The sequence below is a fragment of the Portunus trituberculatus genome, chromosome 13, assembly GCF_017591435.1.
Source record: "Portunus trituberculatus isolate SZX2019 chromosome 13, ASM1759143v1, whole genome shotgun sequence".
NCBI lineage: Eukaryota > Metazoa > Arthropoda > Malacostraca > Decapoda > Portunidae > Portunus > Portunus trituberculatus.
The window spans coordinates 1,403,017-1,421,622 of NC_059267.1; the positions used below are offsets into that span (position 1 = coordinate 1,403,017).

Sequence of the window (18,606 nt, forward strand, 5' to 3'; positions counted from 1 at the left end):
GTATACACGGGAGGAGAAAGAGGAAACCAGAAAGACACGGTGGACGGACGGAATGCGTGAAGATGTAAGACAGAAAGGAATGGCAAAAGAGAGGCAGACTAATGCCCAGATTAAAAAAAATGCTTTGTTCTCTCACCACGATCATTTTCCAAGGCTACAGAGATGATTAGCGGGGTTTTCAAGAGTGTTTCTCCAGTTAATAATACAGAAATCTTGTTACTCTGCCTCTAGAACGGTAAAAACACTTTAAAAAGCCGCCGTGGTACAGTGGAACCATGCGTGCTTTGGGGTCCGAGGGGTCTCCAAGCGCACGGGTTCAAATCCTGTCCACGGTCCGATTGTAGGTTGGGCTTCCTCACTCAGGGCAACGGCTTCCTTGTGGCTGGGCTTTAAGATAGGAGGTACCCCAAAAAGTATCCCCTTTAACCCATAAATTCCCGTGGAAAGCCCACGTGGTATAAAAAAAATGCGTGTATATTTAAATAAAGCTTTTTGAAATAATGGAGGCGAAGCACAAGAGTTTAGTAATACGAGCTTAAGGAACCATACAGAGGAGACGCATCCCAAGCCACGACTGTTAGAAACTCGTATTTTTTATTCCTGTATTTTGAGTGAGGAACGTCAGTAGTGAGCTGTCTTTAACCCCTTCAGTACCATGCCGCGTTTTTACCATGAGTTTTGAGTGTGATTAGACGATTTTATTTGCATTAGAAAGTGTCTATGGAGGTTGGAAGATTAATAGCCAGAATTTTCACTATTTTATTCCCCACATAAGTTTCTGAAGCTTTATAAAATCATGAAATAGTAAGCAGAGTGAATGTGGAGAAGCGTCATAGCACTAAAGAGGATTAAATACCATATACTGAAACACGCAAGCGCCAAACTTCCACTACTTCCAAAAGGCTATATTTACTTCGGATTTTTAAAGACTTGGTGAATACAAGCAACAGTTGGCAGCACTCATCATCAAACCAAGTATACCAACCTTACCGTTGCGACACGTGATCAAGCAGGTATTTAGAAATTTCATGAACATAGGCAACAGTTGGCAGCTCTGTTAATGAAGCCATGCATACCAAACTTACCGCTGCGACACGTGATCAATCAGATATTTAGAAATTTCATGAATACAGACAACAGTTGGCAGCTCTCTTCATCAAGCCACGTATACCAACCTTACCGCTGCGACACGTGATCAGGCAGGTATCATGGAGTTTATTACGTCAGCCTTACCAGAGCACTTTTAAGCCTTGGTACCCCCTTTATCTACCGTCGTATATAGATGTAAGGAAACAAAGCCCAGAAGACTGTCACCCTCAGCCACACACGCCCAAGCTGTTGTCCTACACGTCCCTATAGAAACAAGAGAAGCTGAGGAGATTGTGAGCACCTGTGTCACTCTCCTCTCTCCTCTCTCCTCTCCCTACTCCCTTTTCTCACCGTCTTAGTTCCACATGCTCTTGTCCTCTCCTCTCTTTTCCTCTCATATGTTTCTCTCTCTTATTCCTCTCTTCTCTGTTTCTCTCTCTCTGTCTCTCTCGATATATTTATCTCATATTCCCCTCTTCTCTTCTCTCTCTCTCTCTCTCTCTCTCTCTCTCTCTCTCTCTCTCTCTCTCTCTCTCTCTCTCATGATAAGTCTCGATGCCCCACGTTCTCACTCCAAAACTTCCCAAAAAGTAGTCCCCTGCCTCTAACTTCCAGCTGAGTTCCTCGTTTTCTAAGTGGTTCTTGCACTGAGTATTTCCAGCCCACGATTTCTTCCTTCCTTCCTTCCTTCATTCATTCATTCCTTCCTTCCTTCCTTCCTTCCTTTCCTTGTGTGAGTTCATGCGGTGGTGTTCGTGGCTAGATTCCTAATATCGCGGTGAACTGGGAGGTGGTGGTGGTGGTGGTGGTAGCTTGATTAATGTCTTCTCTCCAGCAGTGGCTTAGAGGCGTGTGTGATGGGAAGGCTTCTTATATCACGGTAGTTTTTTTAATTTCCTTCTAAGTCAATATCATCTTTAACCTGGCAGTCTTTTTTTTTTTTTATTAACGAATATTATTACGTTAATTTTTCGTTTACTTTGATACTGTCTTTGCTAATGTACAATAAGTGTCAGTATTCACCTATCAAACATCAAAACTAAAGCATTATGACTATTTTCAACCTCATTAACACTTCCTCGCTTCGCCCTTTCCTCCTCAGGTTCTTGCACACCACCACTGCCTCCATTACCTCGGAGGCCCCCGCCCTGCCCACGCCCAGTGACGAGTATCTGCCGCCCAATGTGAGCGCCGCCCACGGGGGAGCGCCTAGGCTGGTGAACAGGTCCTCGGAGGCCGTAACGGGGGCTAGCGGGGGGCAGTTCCTTGACTACACCACAGCACTCACGCTCACTGTGGCCATCGGGCTCTCCCTGCTGGTGCTCAACGCCATTCTGTTCGCTGCGCTCATCTATAAGCGGGACAGGAACGCGCTGGGCCCCAAGATCAAGTACGACAGCGCCTCCGCCCAGCCGCTGTGCACCGTGGACAGTGGCATCCGCTCCGTGTCCACCCACGAGGCGCTGTCCTCCCCGGTGAAGGAGGGGAAGCAGGCGTGCGGCGTGGACCTGCAGTGCACGGAGCTGCACACCTTCCCCACGCCGCCTGACATCGGCGACCGCAACACTGAGGTCACCTTCCACACCAGCAACTCCATGCACTCCATCCTCTCCCAGCCCACCAGCCAGTTCATCCCGCCCCCGCCGCTGCTCGCCACCACGCCGCCCACGCCGCCCGTCTCCGCCCAGCTCAGTGACGGCATGGAGGGCGGAGCTTGCTCCGGCGGCCGCTGCTTCCCGGATGCCGCTAACGGACAGTACCCGGACATCAACCCTAACGGCCAGTTCCCTCCTGACGTGGGCCAGTACCCCTCCGACATGACCACCGGCCACTTCCCCGACCAGTATCGCGGCAATGGCGGCGGCGGTGGCGGAGGCGGCGGCGGCGGGAGTGGTGGCGGCAGTCAGTGCACGGAGCCAAGCATATCCGTATACCCCACCACGTCGGCGTCGCAGTGCACGCAGTACTGCCACCACTACCCGCCCAGCGTCAGCCAGTACTCCTCCTCCACCGACCAGTACTCCATATCGGGCAGCCAGTTCTCCAGCCCCGGCGCGCCCTGCTCCACCTCGGCGTGTCAATTCTCGGAGGCGGGCGTGCCGTGTCTGCCCAAACCCCCATACCCAGATGACGGCAACACGCCCGAGGTGGTGGCCAGTGCTGGAGGGCAGCGCGTCAGCCGGAGCGCTACGCTACAACGCGGCGCCTCCATCAGGAAGCCTCAGCCGCCCCCGCGAGGCTCCACGCTGCCATCCTACGCCACGCTGCCCCGCCAGAGCTCCAAGGAGTCCCTCTCTCACATCAACGCCTGAACGCCGGGCCACCTTCCCCGCGGCCCAGTGACTCGTGACGCTCAAGTGACAGAAAACGGGAAATGGTTTTTCACTGCCGCGTGGAGGAGAGAGGATTAACACGCGCCGCTATCTATTTTTTCTTTCCTTTTTTCCACGAATAGCGAGAAATATCGGTGGTGGTGACACGAACCACAAAACACCACGAGTTACGTACGTGTGTGTGTTTGTGCGTGAGCGTGTGCGTGTAGGTAATATTTTGTTGCGTTTTTCCTGTGCGCATCCACGAGACAAGCTACGCACAGAACACTCCGGCGTGGGCTGGCTGAAAACTGACGAAATTAATCTGTGGAGGAGCATTTTCTGGGTCTCACACTTTTCTTATATTAGCAGTATGTGTGTGTGTGTGTGTGTGTGTGTGTGTGTGTGTGTGTGTGTGTGTGTGTGCTCGCGTGGTGAAAATGCGTGTGTGTGTATATGGGTGTGTGTGCGTGCGTGTTTTATTAATGTGTCGCTCCAAAATGAGACATACGTAAGCATCACTTTAGCCGCGACTCACCTCCGTGTTTAACTCTTGTTGTCAGCGAGGTAAGGCGCAGGTGAGGCAGGGAGGCACAGGTGAGGGAGGGGCCCACAGGTAACGAGGGTAGCCAGGTGTCCTCTCGTTACCTACATCTCTCCCCAGTTCCTCGCCCCCCACCTGAAGAGAAAGAAGAAATGTGATTGTAACTTTGATTCGTAAAAAAAATAATTTGCAAGATAGAGGAACGAAGAAAGAAAAGATGAAAAGTGATTGTTTGTTCATGACGGTGTTTGGTTTAAAGGTTCTCTTATTAATGGCACGGCTCACTTATGCTTCACCCAAATGATTGAAAGTAAATCGGTGATGCTAAAAAGTTAACAAACTGAGGATGTCACCATCTTTGCGAAATATACATAAAAGGAAGACAAAAGGAAAGATTAGAGAAGGAAAATTGCAAATAAAAGTGTGTGAAAATATACGCGAAAACATTTACACTTCCCCTCATCAAGTCTTGAGAGGTAACCAAGGAGGGAGGTTAAAAAAGAAAGAAATAACAGGAGAAAAAAAAGTTGGGAGAGAAAAAAAATGACTTCAAATCCTTCAAAAGAAAAACACCAACACAATCACTTACAAGAAAAAGGGAAACAAAACAAACAGAGGCAGACGTGTTGGCCGTAACGAGGCTGTTTAACGAGATAACCAAGTGTACGCTGCGAGAAAGACACACACACACACTCACCAGCCATAATCAAAATACACCATTAAGTTAACGATACTCAGTTTACGGGCAGTTTTGCTCATCTCGTGTACTCTCCGCGCTTCGAGAGAGACGGAAGGGAGAAACAGAGACGGCTAAAGGTGACAGTATCTTCCCACGGTATCCCCGCTGACCTGCACGTGACGGGAAAGTGACGGAAGTTTGATGAAGTGACGGTAGTGTGACGGGAGTGTGACGGGAGTGTGACGGTACTCTATCGTATTCGCTCAAGGGACGTAAAGTGAAGGGAAGTATAGGATTTAGAACTTGCTCAACGTAAAATATAATGTTCTCAATTTAGCGAGTAGAGTGATGAGAAGACACACAAAGGAACATAAAGAAAGAATTAACAACAGCAAACTTCCTACTGGTCTAAACGAGGGTGTTTGTGATACGCTACACCTGTGCTTTTACTTACACTGGGATTCCCTTTACTGATTGGTGAAAATGACTTGCTTCTACAGATTTAACGAGATACCAAGACCATTCACCCTAATAATATCTCTTTTCCAACACACAACGATATGTTAAACATGCAGCTCTAAATTATATCAAGCATTCTTAAACAATTCCTGGTTCTCGTGCATATTTCCTTATAAGCACCTTCATTTTTCCAATACAGGAGAAAAAGTCGATCACACTCAAATGACTTGCTTCTACAGGTTCAACGAGATGCCAACACTAATCACCCTAATAATAACTATGGCCCAGCACATATCGATATATTAAACATACAGTTCTAAATTACATCAAGCACTTTTAAGCAATTCTCAAAAGGTTCTCATGCACATTTCACTGTAATCACCTTCATTTTTCCAATACAGGAGAAAAAGTCGATCAAACTCACGTCTAATTTTTGGGTTTCTGAGAAATTTACGAATGCAGTGAAAAAATAAGAGATAAATCGAAATAATACATTCCTTTACCTATATTCCGTCGTGGTACAATGAAACCATGCATGCTTTGGGCTCCGAGGGGTCTCCAAGCGCATGGGTTCGAATCCTGTCCACGGTCCGAGTGTAGGTTGGGCTTCCTCACTCGGGGCAATGGTTTCCTAGCAGGTGGGCTTTGAGATAGGAAGTACCGTGAAAAGCCCACATGGTATAAATAAAAAAAAAATAAAGCCACCTCAATCTTTCCACTACAAAAAAAGAAAAGTGGCCTACAAATATAAAGCATACTTTTTTTTTCGGCACCAAGACCAAATTTCCAGGTACAGTTTCAAAATACAAGACTCAAATCATAATCTTTTCAACGTATCACCTTTTAGTCAAACCACCGAAAATATTCCAGACAAACTCAAAATAAACACAGGAGCAAAACAATACGCTCAATAAGTAAACGAAAAAGCCACCACGGACATATTTTCTTCATTCTCATGCACTTTTAACCTTTTAAGAAACCCACCGAAAATATTCCAAACTCAAAATAAACACAGGAACAAAATAATATACGTGATAAATCAACAAAAAAGTCACGAAAGACAAAAACAGACAAGATAAACAAGAACACCATCACCGCAATTTTGGCAAACGAGGAAAATAGAAAATAGAAAGAGAAGAGGAAGAAAAAGAAAAGAGCGACATTGTAACGGAGGTGATATTTAACGATTACACGTGTCATGAAGTGAGAGAAAGATGGACAGGTGAGGGAGAGAGAGAGAGAGAGAGACAAACAGGTGAGAGAGATAAACAGGTAAAAAAGACAGACAGGTGAGAAAGACGAACAGGTGAGAAAGAGAAGTAGATGAGGAAGAGGAAGAGAAGCTAGAGATGTGCAGGTGTGGAAGAGGCGCAAATGAGACAGGTGTGCGTTGGTGAAGCAGGTGTGTACAGGTGAGCTGCATTGAGAGTCCTGGGATCCGCCTTCAGTGTTCGTGTACAGTACCGGATCCTCCTGTGTGTGTGTGTGTGTGTGTGTGTGTGTGTGTGTGTGTGTGTGTGTGTGTGTGTGTGTGTGTGTGTGTGTGTGTGTGTGTGTGTGTGTGTGTGTGTGTGTGTGTGTGTGTGTGTGTAGAGACTCAACAGTGGAGAGAATAAAAGAGCAAAAACGAGAATAAGATAGAATAAAGAGAGAGAGAGAGAGAGAGAGAGAGAGAGAGAGAGAGAGAGAGAGAGAGAGAGAGAGAGAGAGAGAGAGAGATAAAGAGAGAAAGAGAGAGAGAACATGAACAGAATGAACACGTTTTTTGTAAGTCCCTGTCGAGGATCCGGGTACCAGGTGTTGTTTGTTCGTTTGTTTGGTTGGTTATCTCACCCCCCCGCCCCCCGCCACTCACTTCTCTGTCGCCGCTACCAGGGATCCCACACGCCCCCATTTTGCCCCCTCGTTTTCTTTGAGTCACCCTTCCTCGCCGCTGCTCAACAGAAGGCGCCAGTCTCCCCGAGGCGACCCAGCCACTGTAGTACCTTTCCTCCCTCTAAATTAATACTTATACAGAATACCTTTCGACGGACTTTTTAGTGATGTATGGAAATACGATGTATCATCTTTTATGTAATAAACTTTACAGAAAAGATTATAAAAAGGTGTGTTTTTATTTCCATTTAAGTTTTTTTTTTGTCTATTTTTTTTTTTTGTGTGTGTGTTTGTGTTATCAGTGCAGGAGGTAAATGGGTGTCTCGTGTTCTTTAATTTCCTTCCATTCAGTACAGCGTGTTAATGCTGGAGTTAACCCCTTCAGTATCGGGACACATTTTTACCTTGAGATTTGTGTACCATTAGACCATTTTATTGACATAACGAAGGATCTATGGCGGTCAGAAGATTAATGGCCACAGTCTTCACTATTTCAACCCCCCACAACAGTTTCTGAAGCTGTATAAAATCACCGAATAGTAAGCAGAATGAATATGGAAACACGTCATGATACTGAAGTGGTTAATCAAAACATTTCACACCAATTAAAACACCACCACCACCACCATCACCACCAGCCAGTCAGCCAGCACCAATGTACCGTGTCAGTCCTTCCCATCCTCCTATTGTGGTGGTCTTCGCCTCTTTCTCACCCCTTCACCTCTTCGCCCCTTCGCCCCTTCGCTCCTCGGGCCATAAACTCAAGACAGCCCCCGCACTCGCCCTGTCTGGATGCTCAATGGCTCCCTAGGGCTCTATTACTGCTCAGACCCTCACTAAACACGACCAGCAGCAGGAGGAGGAGCAGGAGGAGCAGCAGGAAGAGGAGGAATGCAAAGGAAGCTCAAGCACTGTCAGATTTTGAGGTTATTGTGAGACTGGAGTGATTATGTTAACTCTTATTGGTGGAGGAGAAAAGATGGTGCAGAAAAGAGATGATGATGATGATGATGATGATGATGATGATGATGATGAAGATGATGATGATGATGATGATGACGATGACGATAAAGAGGATGAGAATGAGGAGGATGAGGATGAGGACTAGGACAAGAGAGAGAGAGAGAAAGAGAGAGAGAGAATGAGAGAGAGAGACAGGAACAACTCAACTCAACAAAAGCAGAAAAGAGAAACCTAAAAAAAATGTAAAAAGAACACATATTTCATCACACAAAGTGGTATTTAAGCGCCATTACTTTTAAACCTTTGTGGCTCAGCGTGTGAAAAGGTTTACCTGAATAAAGAATGGGGAAGAAGAGAGAGGGAGGGAGAGGGAGAGAGGGAGAGAGGAGAGGTGTACTGGGAGAGACTGTACTCGGGTAGAGGATGAGACGAGGCAAGGGAAGAGAAGAGATAAAAAGGAAGAATATAGGTAGAGATAGGCGAGAGGGAGAGAGGTGGGTTTGTGAGAGTAAGGCCTGTGAGAGGATAAGGAGAAATAGAAGAGCTGACGAGAGTTAGGAAGTGCCTATAACATTGTGGAAGAGAAGAAATGGAGAAAGAGGAGAAAGAAAAGTTTGTGAGACCTTGAGAGAGTTTGTAGCATGAATAAATAGAAAAAAGAGCGCGTGGGAGAGGAGGAAGAAGTGGTTACACATGTATAAAGGAGAATTTGAGTGTGTGAAGTGTGATTTAGAAAGTGTGTGAGTTTGAGGAGAGATGGGGAGATGTTAGGTTAAGGGAGGAAGGTAAGTTTGCTGAGAAGTTAAGGAATAGTGGAAACCGAGCAGAGTAAAAGAGTGGAAGAGTGCAGAGTGGAAGAGAGTAGAGTGAAAGAGAGAAAAAAAAGAGAATTGGCAGAGTGGACAGACTGGAGGTAAATGAGAGTGGAAGAGAGTGGAGGAAAAAGGAACTAGCAGAGTGGAAGAGAGCAGATGAAAATGGAAGTGGAAGAGAGTGGAGAAAATAGAGAGTGGAAGGAGTGGAAGGAAAAGAGAACTAACAGAGAGAGGAAGAAGATGGAGGAAAACGAGAGTGAAAGAGAGAAGAGGAAAAAGAGAAATAGTAGAGTGGAAGAGAGCAGAATCGAAGTGAGGAGGAAACAGAGAAAAATTGGCTGTAACCTAAATGTAGAATCGTAGAGCTCAATGTTTTCCCTTTTTTTTTTCTCTTCCATCCTTTTGTGCAGTGGATATATTTACCTGCCTGGCTAATTCACCAGCGTGACTACCAATGGTTCACCTGATCTTCTGTGATGTGCTTCCATTTACCGGTGAAGTAAATGGGTGATTAACGAGGCACAATACTTATCCATGAATAGCAGAGCAGGGGAGGGCTGGTGAATGAGTAAATGGAGATAGGCTGAGCTGATACATGACTGCCTCCTTAGTGATCAAATATTCAGGTTTCAGATACCGTGATAGGAATACGAAACAGTCACTTAAAAATATACATACAAGATAAGCTAGAAAGTTGATGAAAAATTGATAATGCTAAAGATTAATGAACGTGAAAAGGCGTTACGAAAAAAAGTAGAAAATGAAAATGAAAAAGGAACTGTCACATGAAAATACACATAAAAGATAAGCTAGAATTTAAGTTGATAAAAAGATGATAATGTTTAAATGCCACAAGAATTGATAGGAATTAAACTGTCACATAGATTAATATATACTACAAAATGATAAGATAGAATTTAAGTTGACAAAAGGTGATAATGCTGAAATGCCACAAGATTAATGAACGTGAAAAAGTCGTTAAGGGAATGAGAAACGTAGGAGAAGAAAATCTGTATTATCCCCTTCAGTACTGAGACACATTTTTACCTTGAGATATGTGTACGATTAGACCATTTTATTGACATTACGAGGAGTCTATGGAGGTCAGAAGATTAATAGCCACAGTCTTGACTATCTAAACCCCCCATATAAGTTTCTGAAGCTTTACAAAATCACTAAATAGTAAGCAGAATGAATATGGAAACGCGTCATGGCATTTGAAGGAATAACAAACTATTCACGTATGATTTGGCGTAAGAAAAGAAGTAAAAAAACACACGATGATCCTTCCACGTGTGATTCTTGGCCATTTAGAAGCCTTGTGGGTAATGAGCGGGCGTTGTGACAGGCGAGTGTGTTCCCATCACGAGTGGAGTGTTGTGTGGCGCTCGAGTGGCGGCGGAGGTCCATTAGTTACACGTCAAGCTGTGATGAGAAACCCATTAACATAAAACACTGGCGTAATTAGAAAGGAATTAATTGTTTTCTTTCTTCTTGTTCGCTTTTCACACATTTTCTTCTTTTTTTTCCTTCATTTACTAACAGGTGAGAACCGGAGGGAATTGGAGTTACTTTTTCCTTTTTCCTTTTTTTCTCCTTTTTCTTTTTTTGTGTTGGAAAACATAGTAAAAGCGTAACGTGTCTAGAGAGAGAGAGAGAGAGAGAGAGAGAGAGAGAGAGAGAGAGAGAGAGAGAGAGAGAGAGAGAGAGAGAGAGAGAGAGAGAGAGAGAGAGAGAGAGAGAGAGAGAGAGAGAGAGAGAGAGAGAGAGAGAGAGAGAGAGAGAGAGATGTCCATAAAGATTGAGAGTAAATGGAGGAGGAGGAGGAGGAGGAGGAGGAGGAGGAGGAGGAGGAGGAGGAGGAGGAGGAGGAGGAGGAGGAGGAGGAGGAGGAGGAGGAGGAGGAGGAGGAGGAGGAAGGAGGAGGAGGAGGAGGAGGAGGAGGAGGAGGAGGAGGAGGAAGAGGCTGAGGAAGAGGAGGAGAAAAAAGGAGGAAGAAAAAAAAAAGGAGGAAAAAAAGTGAGAAAAGAGAGAAGATAAGAGAGAGAGAGAGAGAGAGAGAGAGAGAGAGAGAGAGAGAGAGAGAGAGAGAGAGAGATAGGTTCGTTCCCCTCCCAGGCCGCGGTAAAGCCCCAATCACCTGTGTCTGCGATGCTACCTGTCTCACTAATTACTCCCCCAACACCTGACTGACAACTGGTCTGCACTGCTTACCTGCGGCCCCACACACCTGTCCTCCCCCCATGCCCACACTTGTCCCCTCCACACACACACACACACACACACACACACACACACACACACACCTGTACTCCTCCTCACATGAGTCATTGGACAGGTAAGGACAGGTGACAGAAAACCCAATAACCGGAAAGGAGAGTATAATTGCAAAAGAGTCGTTTAGTTTTCATTTACATCCAAAAGTTATACACAAAATATGAAAACAAAATAAAATACTGACTATACGTTGAATAATATAAAAAGTAACTATACGCTTTATTTTAGCATACAAGAAGTAACTACAGTGTAAAAGAATTGATATGTAAATTTAAAAGATGATTAACTCAGGTAAGTAAAGGTAAGTGCTGTAATTCACCACACGCTAACTAATCAAAGGAAAGGAACAGTACTTCAATCTAACATACATGAGTTAACCACTAAACCACACACGTCTAATTCAAAATATGGTGGAAACAAATTGAAAAGTTTTGTATTTAGATTTCATATGCACAGTTCTACAAAAAAAAAAAGTTCATTTCTCACTCATTAAAGTAGAATCACGCATTTCTCATTCAAGATACGGTAAAAACTATTTGAAAAAAAACTCATATTTTCATTTTAATAGTTCTACAAAAAAAAAGTCCATCTCACTCCTATACATATCACTAAAGTACAGGCACGCATTTTCAATTCAAGACACTGTACAAACTAATTGAAAAAAAGTCTTGTATATCAATTTCATATGCATAGCTCGACAAAAAAGTCCATTTCACTCTTACAAACATCAGTCAAAGATAGTAAACACAACTAAGTACAAGATAAAGTACATTTAAAACCAGTACACCTAACTTGACTCGAAAAATGACCACTTCACAACAAACTTCTCTGTGTACCACGTGCCATTGTGATCTCTTTGTTTATTTTGTGGTGTTGTAAAGTTTAACCTCCTTCAGTACTGGAGCACATATTTACCTTGAGATTTGTGTACGATTAGACCATTTTATTGACATTACGAAGGGTCTATGGAGGTCAAAAGATTAATTGCCACAGTCTTCACTATCTTAATCTCTCCACCCAAGTTTCTGAAGCTGCATAAAATCACTAAATAGTAAGCAGAATGAATATGGAAACGCGTCATGGTACTGAAAGGGATTAAGTAAAAAAAAAACATATTTTAATTGAACATATGTACAAATAACTAAACATTTCATCGTAACACACACCAAGTAACTACAAAGAAGACATGTACATATCAATTTCAATTCCACACGCACCAAATTCTCATCAACACCACCACCACCACCACCACCACCACCACCACCACCATCTTCCTCATCACCAACCCTATAATAACAACACCCAGAACCGAAAGTAATTTATCCACCAGTAAACATTCGTCATTAAATATTAACTCTGTCTAATTTGACGTCCAACTTATGCATAATTTACCGGCTAACTTTCCTCCCTTAATGTGAAGCAAAAACGACTGAATTTCCCTCAAGGTTTTCCAGAGGTGTGTTAATTTTCAGATGCCGACACTGGAAAATCTCGCACTGGGGACGGTAAGCCTGGGGTGGGGAGGGAGAGAGAGAGAGAGAGAGAGAGAGAGAGAGAGAGAGAGAGAGAGAGAGAGAGAGAGAGAGAGAGAGAGAGAAAGAGTAATAAAGAAAAAAAAAGAGAAAAATAGAGAAACAGGGTGAGCATGAGAAAAAAAAGAGGAAAAAGAGAGAAAAGAGAACGAGAACCAAAAGAGAGAGAGAGAGAGAGAGAGAGAGAGAGAGAGAGAGAGAGAGAGAGAGAGAGAGAGAGAGAGAGAGAGAGAGAGAGAGAGAACGAGAACGAGAGAGAGAGAGAGCGGTTTTTTGTATACTATCCTATCATGAATACATTTATAAGCACTTCCAGACAATTAATTTACAAAGCCCAGCTCCATTCACCCTGTAATTCTATTGGCGGCTCGACGCTTCGCACAATGCAATACAAAGGTAGACGTGATGTAAGCTTAACGTGATCAGAGAGTTTTTAGTAGCATTTCTTGTTTTCTTTTATTCGTAGGACAGCTTAGATACAAGGACACTGAACACAAAGGAGTAAAAAGGAAAATGTGATGTAAAAACCAATACTTTTGTTTTATTTTCTATTTTTTTCATTTTTATTGTGATTAGACCATTTTTAGTAGCATTTGTTGTCTATTCTTATTCGTAGGGCAGCTTAGATACAAGGAACACTGAACACAATGGATTATAAAGCAATATGAGATGTAAAACCAATATTTTTTGTTATTATTTATTATTTCTTTCATATTTTCTTGATCAAAACATTCTGACCTCCATAGACCCTTCGTAATGTCAATACAATGGTCTAATCGTACCCAAAAAAACTCAAGGTAAAAATGTGTCCCAGTACTGAAGGAGTAAAGATGCTGAGAGAGTAGAGATTTCCTGTACACGTGTCATATATACCTGACGCATTTTCCCCTACAGTGCCGTGACGCGTGTCCGTATTCATTCTCCCCATGTTTTGGTGATTTTATACAGCTTCAGAAAATAAGCTGGAATTACAATAGTGGAGACTCAGAACTATTAATCTTCTGACCTCCATAGACCCTTCCTAATGTCAATAAAATGGTCTAATTGTACCCAAATATTAAGTCTCAGTACTGAAGCATTTTAACACAAATATGGCGGGAGAGAGAGAGAGAGAGAGAGAAGCCATTTTCCTAATTCCGTGCCATAGAAAGACTTATAATTGCATCTTCCTTCACTCTGTACAAGCTCATAAACATTCACACACGGCGGAGGAACTTAGCGATCACAAACCATTTATGTTACGCAATTAGCGGAATTGTGGCGCTCATTACTTTCCTTCTCTCGCCACTGATGTTTTGTTCCCTAGTCTATTTTTCCCCCTTCGCATTTTCCTTTCCCAACGCAACTGCAAACTAATAATCGTACGTAAATTTTCTGTTCTAATTAGCAGAACTGTAGTGCTAATCATTTTCTCCTCCTCCTCCTCCTCCTCCTCCTCCTCCTCCTCCTCCTCTTCCTTCCTTCCGATATTTTTCCTAGTACTTTTCTTCCTATTTTTCTTTCCCACCTCCTCCTCTTCTTCCTCACCCTCTTCTTTCTTCTTCTCCTCTTCCTCTTCCTCCTCCTCCTTCTCCTCCTCCCGATACTTTCCTAGTGTTTTTCTTCCTGTTTTTCTTTCCCAATGCAAGTTTTCCCTCCCGCTAAAACATTACACATGCAAAAAATTGTAATAACCAGTAATTATTCGCTTAATTTCCTGTTCTATTACTGATTCTGAATTATTTTTTAAGCCTGATGATTATTTTCCTTTTTATTTTTTTATTTTCCATCCTTCGTTCAGAAAAAAAATATCATTATATATTATTCATAGTCTTAAATCTGAGTTTGTAATTTGGTGTGTTTTTTTTTCTATTTCGTCCGTACTATTTTCTTTTTTATCGTGTTTGTCTATTCTACACAAGTTCAAGGGATTAAATTCGCATTGAAGCTACGTATATATTTTCAGGATGCAGCTTTTAATGTTTTGATTCGAGTCGCTCGCTAAAAGATAAATATATTTCCGATGCAGATCAACATCACTGCCAATATCAACACCACCACCACCACCACCACCCCTAGGACTACTAACACCACCAACATCACCACCCAACACTAAAAAACCCATGAAGGCCAGTTTATTTTTGATGCAGATAAACGTTACCAACACCACAACACCAGTACTAACACACCAACATCACCCCCAACACCGAAAACCAAAGCCAGTTTATTTTTGATGCAGATAAACGTTCCCAGCACCACAACACCAGTACCAACACACCAAACACCACAAAACAACACCACAGGATCACCACCACACACATAAAACATTTTCCTACTTATTTCAACCAACAACACCACAAATTTACACCACCAAAGACCTCAAACACAATCAAAGCTTCACCACACACTTCTCGCACCATCACCACCACAAACTTTGAAGCAGAACCAGAACACAACAGCCAAAACCATTACTACACATCCCCTTGAACACTGGCGATCACAACACCCTCACACCACGAACACAACCACGACCAGTGTCAGGGAAGCAAGTTTTGGGTGTCCCGCGGCGTTCACCATTCAGGACCGCGACTCTCAGGGGAACAAAAGTTGGTCGACCCGTGGCTTGACATGATGATGCTGTAAATCTCATCCACAGACTCACTCGCTACGGATTGCTCAGGATAGCTTGGTGCTTTCTATGTGTGCGTGTGTGTGTGTGGGGGGGGTGTGAGAGTAAGGGGTCTGGTGGGTGGACAAGAGGTGTTTAAGTGGATGGGTCAGTGGATGAGTGGATTGAAGATGGATTAGTGGTTAGGATTGTTAGTAGGTGTGTCTTTTATCATGTTAGTGTTTGTGTGTATCTTTTTTCTTTTGTCTGTTTCTCTCTCTCTCTCTCTCTCTCTCTCTCTCTCTCTCTCTCTCTCTCAACTACAATAAAAGCAATAATAGAAACAAAATAGAGTATAGAATGCATATAAACAAGAGAGAGAGAGAGAGAGAGAGAGAGAGAGAGAGAGAGAGAGAGAGAGAGAGAGAGAGAGAGAGAGAGAGAGAGAGAGAGAGAGAGAGAGAGAGAGAGAGGAGAGAGGGAGTGCAATAACAGTAGTAACACACACACACACACACACACACACACACACACACACACACACACACACACACACACACACACGTAACAACATTTAAGCAATAACATACATTTATACCCACCTAACCACGCACACACACACACACACACACACACACACACACACACACACACACACACACACACACACACACACACACACAGATGCAGTACCACATTTTAAAACACAAACATGTATATATATTTAGACATTTCTTGCCTCTGTTCACTATATATACATTTACCACCCCTACCTCCTCCTCCTCCTCCTCCTCCTCCTCCTCCTCCTCCTCCTCCTCCCCAAACATGACCGCAACATGGCCTATCCGATTCGTGTTTGACTATTTCGTTTTTTTCTCTCTCTTTTTCTCCCTCTAGTAAAGTCACGACCCCCCCTTCTCTCTCTCTCTCTCTCTCTCTCTCTCTCTCTCTCTCTCTCTCTCTCTCTCTCTCTACTAAAAGAACGTTTTGTATACTTTTTTGTATCAGCATTTTCATTTTACCTTTTTTTTTTTTTTTTTTTTGAGAGAGAGAGAGAGAGAGAGAGAGAGAGAGAGAGAGAGAGAGAGAGAGAGAGAGAGAGAGAGAGAGAGAGAGAGAGAGAGAGAGAGAGAGAGAGAGAGAGAGAGAGAGAGAGAGCAGACTACACCCTAAACCACAGATAAAAAAAAAAAGGAAAAGGCGAAAAAATATATATGAAAATTTACCTCTAACGAAGCGTACAAAACAAACGAACACACACACACACACACACACACACACACACACACACACACACACACACACACACACACTAAAAAAGATACAAAAACACAAAACCACAAATCAAGGATAGGAAAGAATTAACAAAACTGAACCAAAACATAAAATTACTCTCATTATTTGGATGAAAAAGTTGAAATTGATACAGAATAAAAAAAAAACATGATTACTATTCAATTCCATAAACTGACTGTACCACAAATTATATAAGTAAATAAATACATCACTGGCGAACTAAATAGATAAAAAAATAAACAAATTATGAGCTCAAACAATACCACAATAACCCAGAAAACAAATACATTTATAAACAAACAATATTTACTTTGTGTCATTAAACTCCCTTTCTTTATCAAGTTTAATGTATCACACTGTCTAAATATTGCGTGTCTTACTGTTTCCTCTCCTTATTTTACACGGATACTGCTCCTCTGAACTCGATAGCTTTAAATACTCTCTTTCTATGATCTATTAACTCTCAATATATTTGTTCTGCTATTAAACTCCCTTTCTTTATCAAGTTAATGTATCACACTGTCTAAATATTGCGAGTCTTACTGTTTCCTCTCCTTATTTGCACGGTTACTGCTTTTCTTTAAAATATTCTCTTAGTCTGATCTATTTACCCTCACTGATGCAAGAGTTAATAATTTTTTTACTCTTTCTCGATCATTTCTTTTCTTCTTCTGAACTTGATAGCTTAAAATATTCTCTTAGTATGATCTAGTATTTACCTTCACGGATGCAAGAGTTAATAATTTTCTTTACTCTTTCTCAATCATTTCCTTTCCTGACCTAGAATTATCGTGTTTTGCTCTGTCCACGCCACTAATGCAGAAGTTAAGCAGTTTTGTCACTCCTTCATCGCGGTCACTAGAAAAGCCTGGAGTTCTCTGCCCATTTCTGTCACTTTCCCTTCCCTGACTTCAGTTGTTTCGAGAGAGACAACAACAACAAAAAACACAAAAGAACAACTATGTGCCACCCAGTCAGAGTCAAACGAATATGAAACAAAAAGAATAACACAAAACACACACGAAAGAAAATAAAAAAAACAAAAAACAAAGAAACTAACCCCATAAAATAATAAGCATCAAAAGTCGATAAAATGAACACAACACAAACCGTCACCAGAGCACATCCCGAGCCAACACTTCAGGCAAGGCAACGCAACACAACACGGCTTTAAAGAACACAAAGGGAAGGCTGGGACTCGACCGAAGGATGACATTATTACCGACAACCCTTTCCCCATGGTGCGTCCCGTCACATTATTACGAAAATGGGATAGAAATGTGACGAAAATGTGACGGGAAGGGGACCGGAAGGGGACGGGAAGGAGACGGGAAGAGACAGTGTTATATATGGGATGGGGAAAAAGGGAATGGAAAATTTTGAGAAGTAAAGGAAGGAAAGAAAGAGAAAAATGTAGAAACGAAAGGGTTGATAGAAAAAAAAGTAGTGGTAATGGTGAGAGAGAGAGAGAGAGAGAGAGAGAGAGAGAGAGAGAGAGAGAGAGAGAGAGAGAGAGAGAGAGAGAGAGAGAGAGAGAAAAGGCAAATAACACAAACAATAGATGCAGAAAAAAAAGATAAAAGCGAGGAACAACACAAAAGAAACCAAGAACAAATAAACAGAATACGTGGAAAAATATTGACAAAAGCACAGTACACAATAAAACAAAAGAAAAATAAAGAAAAGAGAGAAAAAAAGGAAAAAATAGAAAAAAGAAAAAGAAAACAATTAAAAGAAGAAATCGCAAAAATAGATTAACAAACAAGTGAAAAAAAAACACTAACCAAAGAAAACAAAAAATCGAAAATGGAAAGAGAAAAGAATGGAAAAAAGGAAAGAAAAAAATTCACGAGAGGAAGAAAATGAATGAAGGGAGAAACGAAAGAGAGTCTGAAGGAGAGAAGAAAGACAAGATATTAAAGCAGAGGAAAGAAGAAGAAGAAGAAGAAGAAAGAGGATCAGACGAAAAAAGTGGAAAAAAAAATATGACCATCTTTCCACGCTAAGATTAATTTCTCCCACGTGTTGACTAAGAGGAAGAGGAGGAGGAGGAGGAGGAGGAGGAGGAGGAGGAGGAGGAGGAGGAGGAGGAAGAAGAAGAAAAAGAAGAAAAGGAGGAAAAGGAGGCAGAGGAGGAGAAGGCAGGAAGAAAAGGAGGAAAAGGAGGAAAAGGAGGAG

At 42.5% G+C, this 18,606-nt stretch overlaps 1 protein-coding gene across 1 annotated transcript in view; it reads left to right on the forward strand.

The window, feature by feature from the left end:
• Positions 1-6,638, forward strand: part of LOC123503186 (neuroligin-2-like) — a 156,561-nt gene extending 149,923 nt beyond the window's left edge. The window contains exon 11 of the mRNA XM_045252733.1: positions 2,192-6,638. Within this exon, the coding sequence (XP_045108668.1) occupies positions 2,192-3,401 (1,210 nt within the window). The 3' untranslated portion in view covers positions 3,402-6,638. The remainder of the gene's footprint in view (positions 1-2,191) is intronic.
• The last annotated feature ends 11,968 nt before the right edge of the window (positions 6,639-18,606 follow it).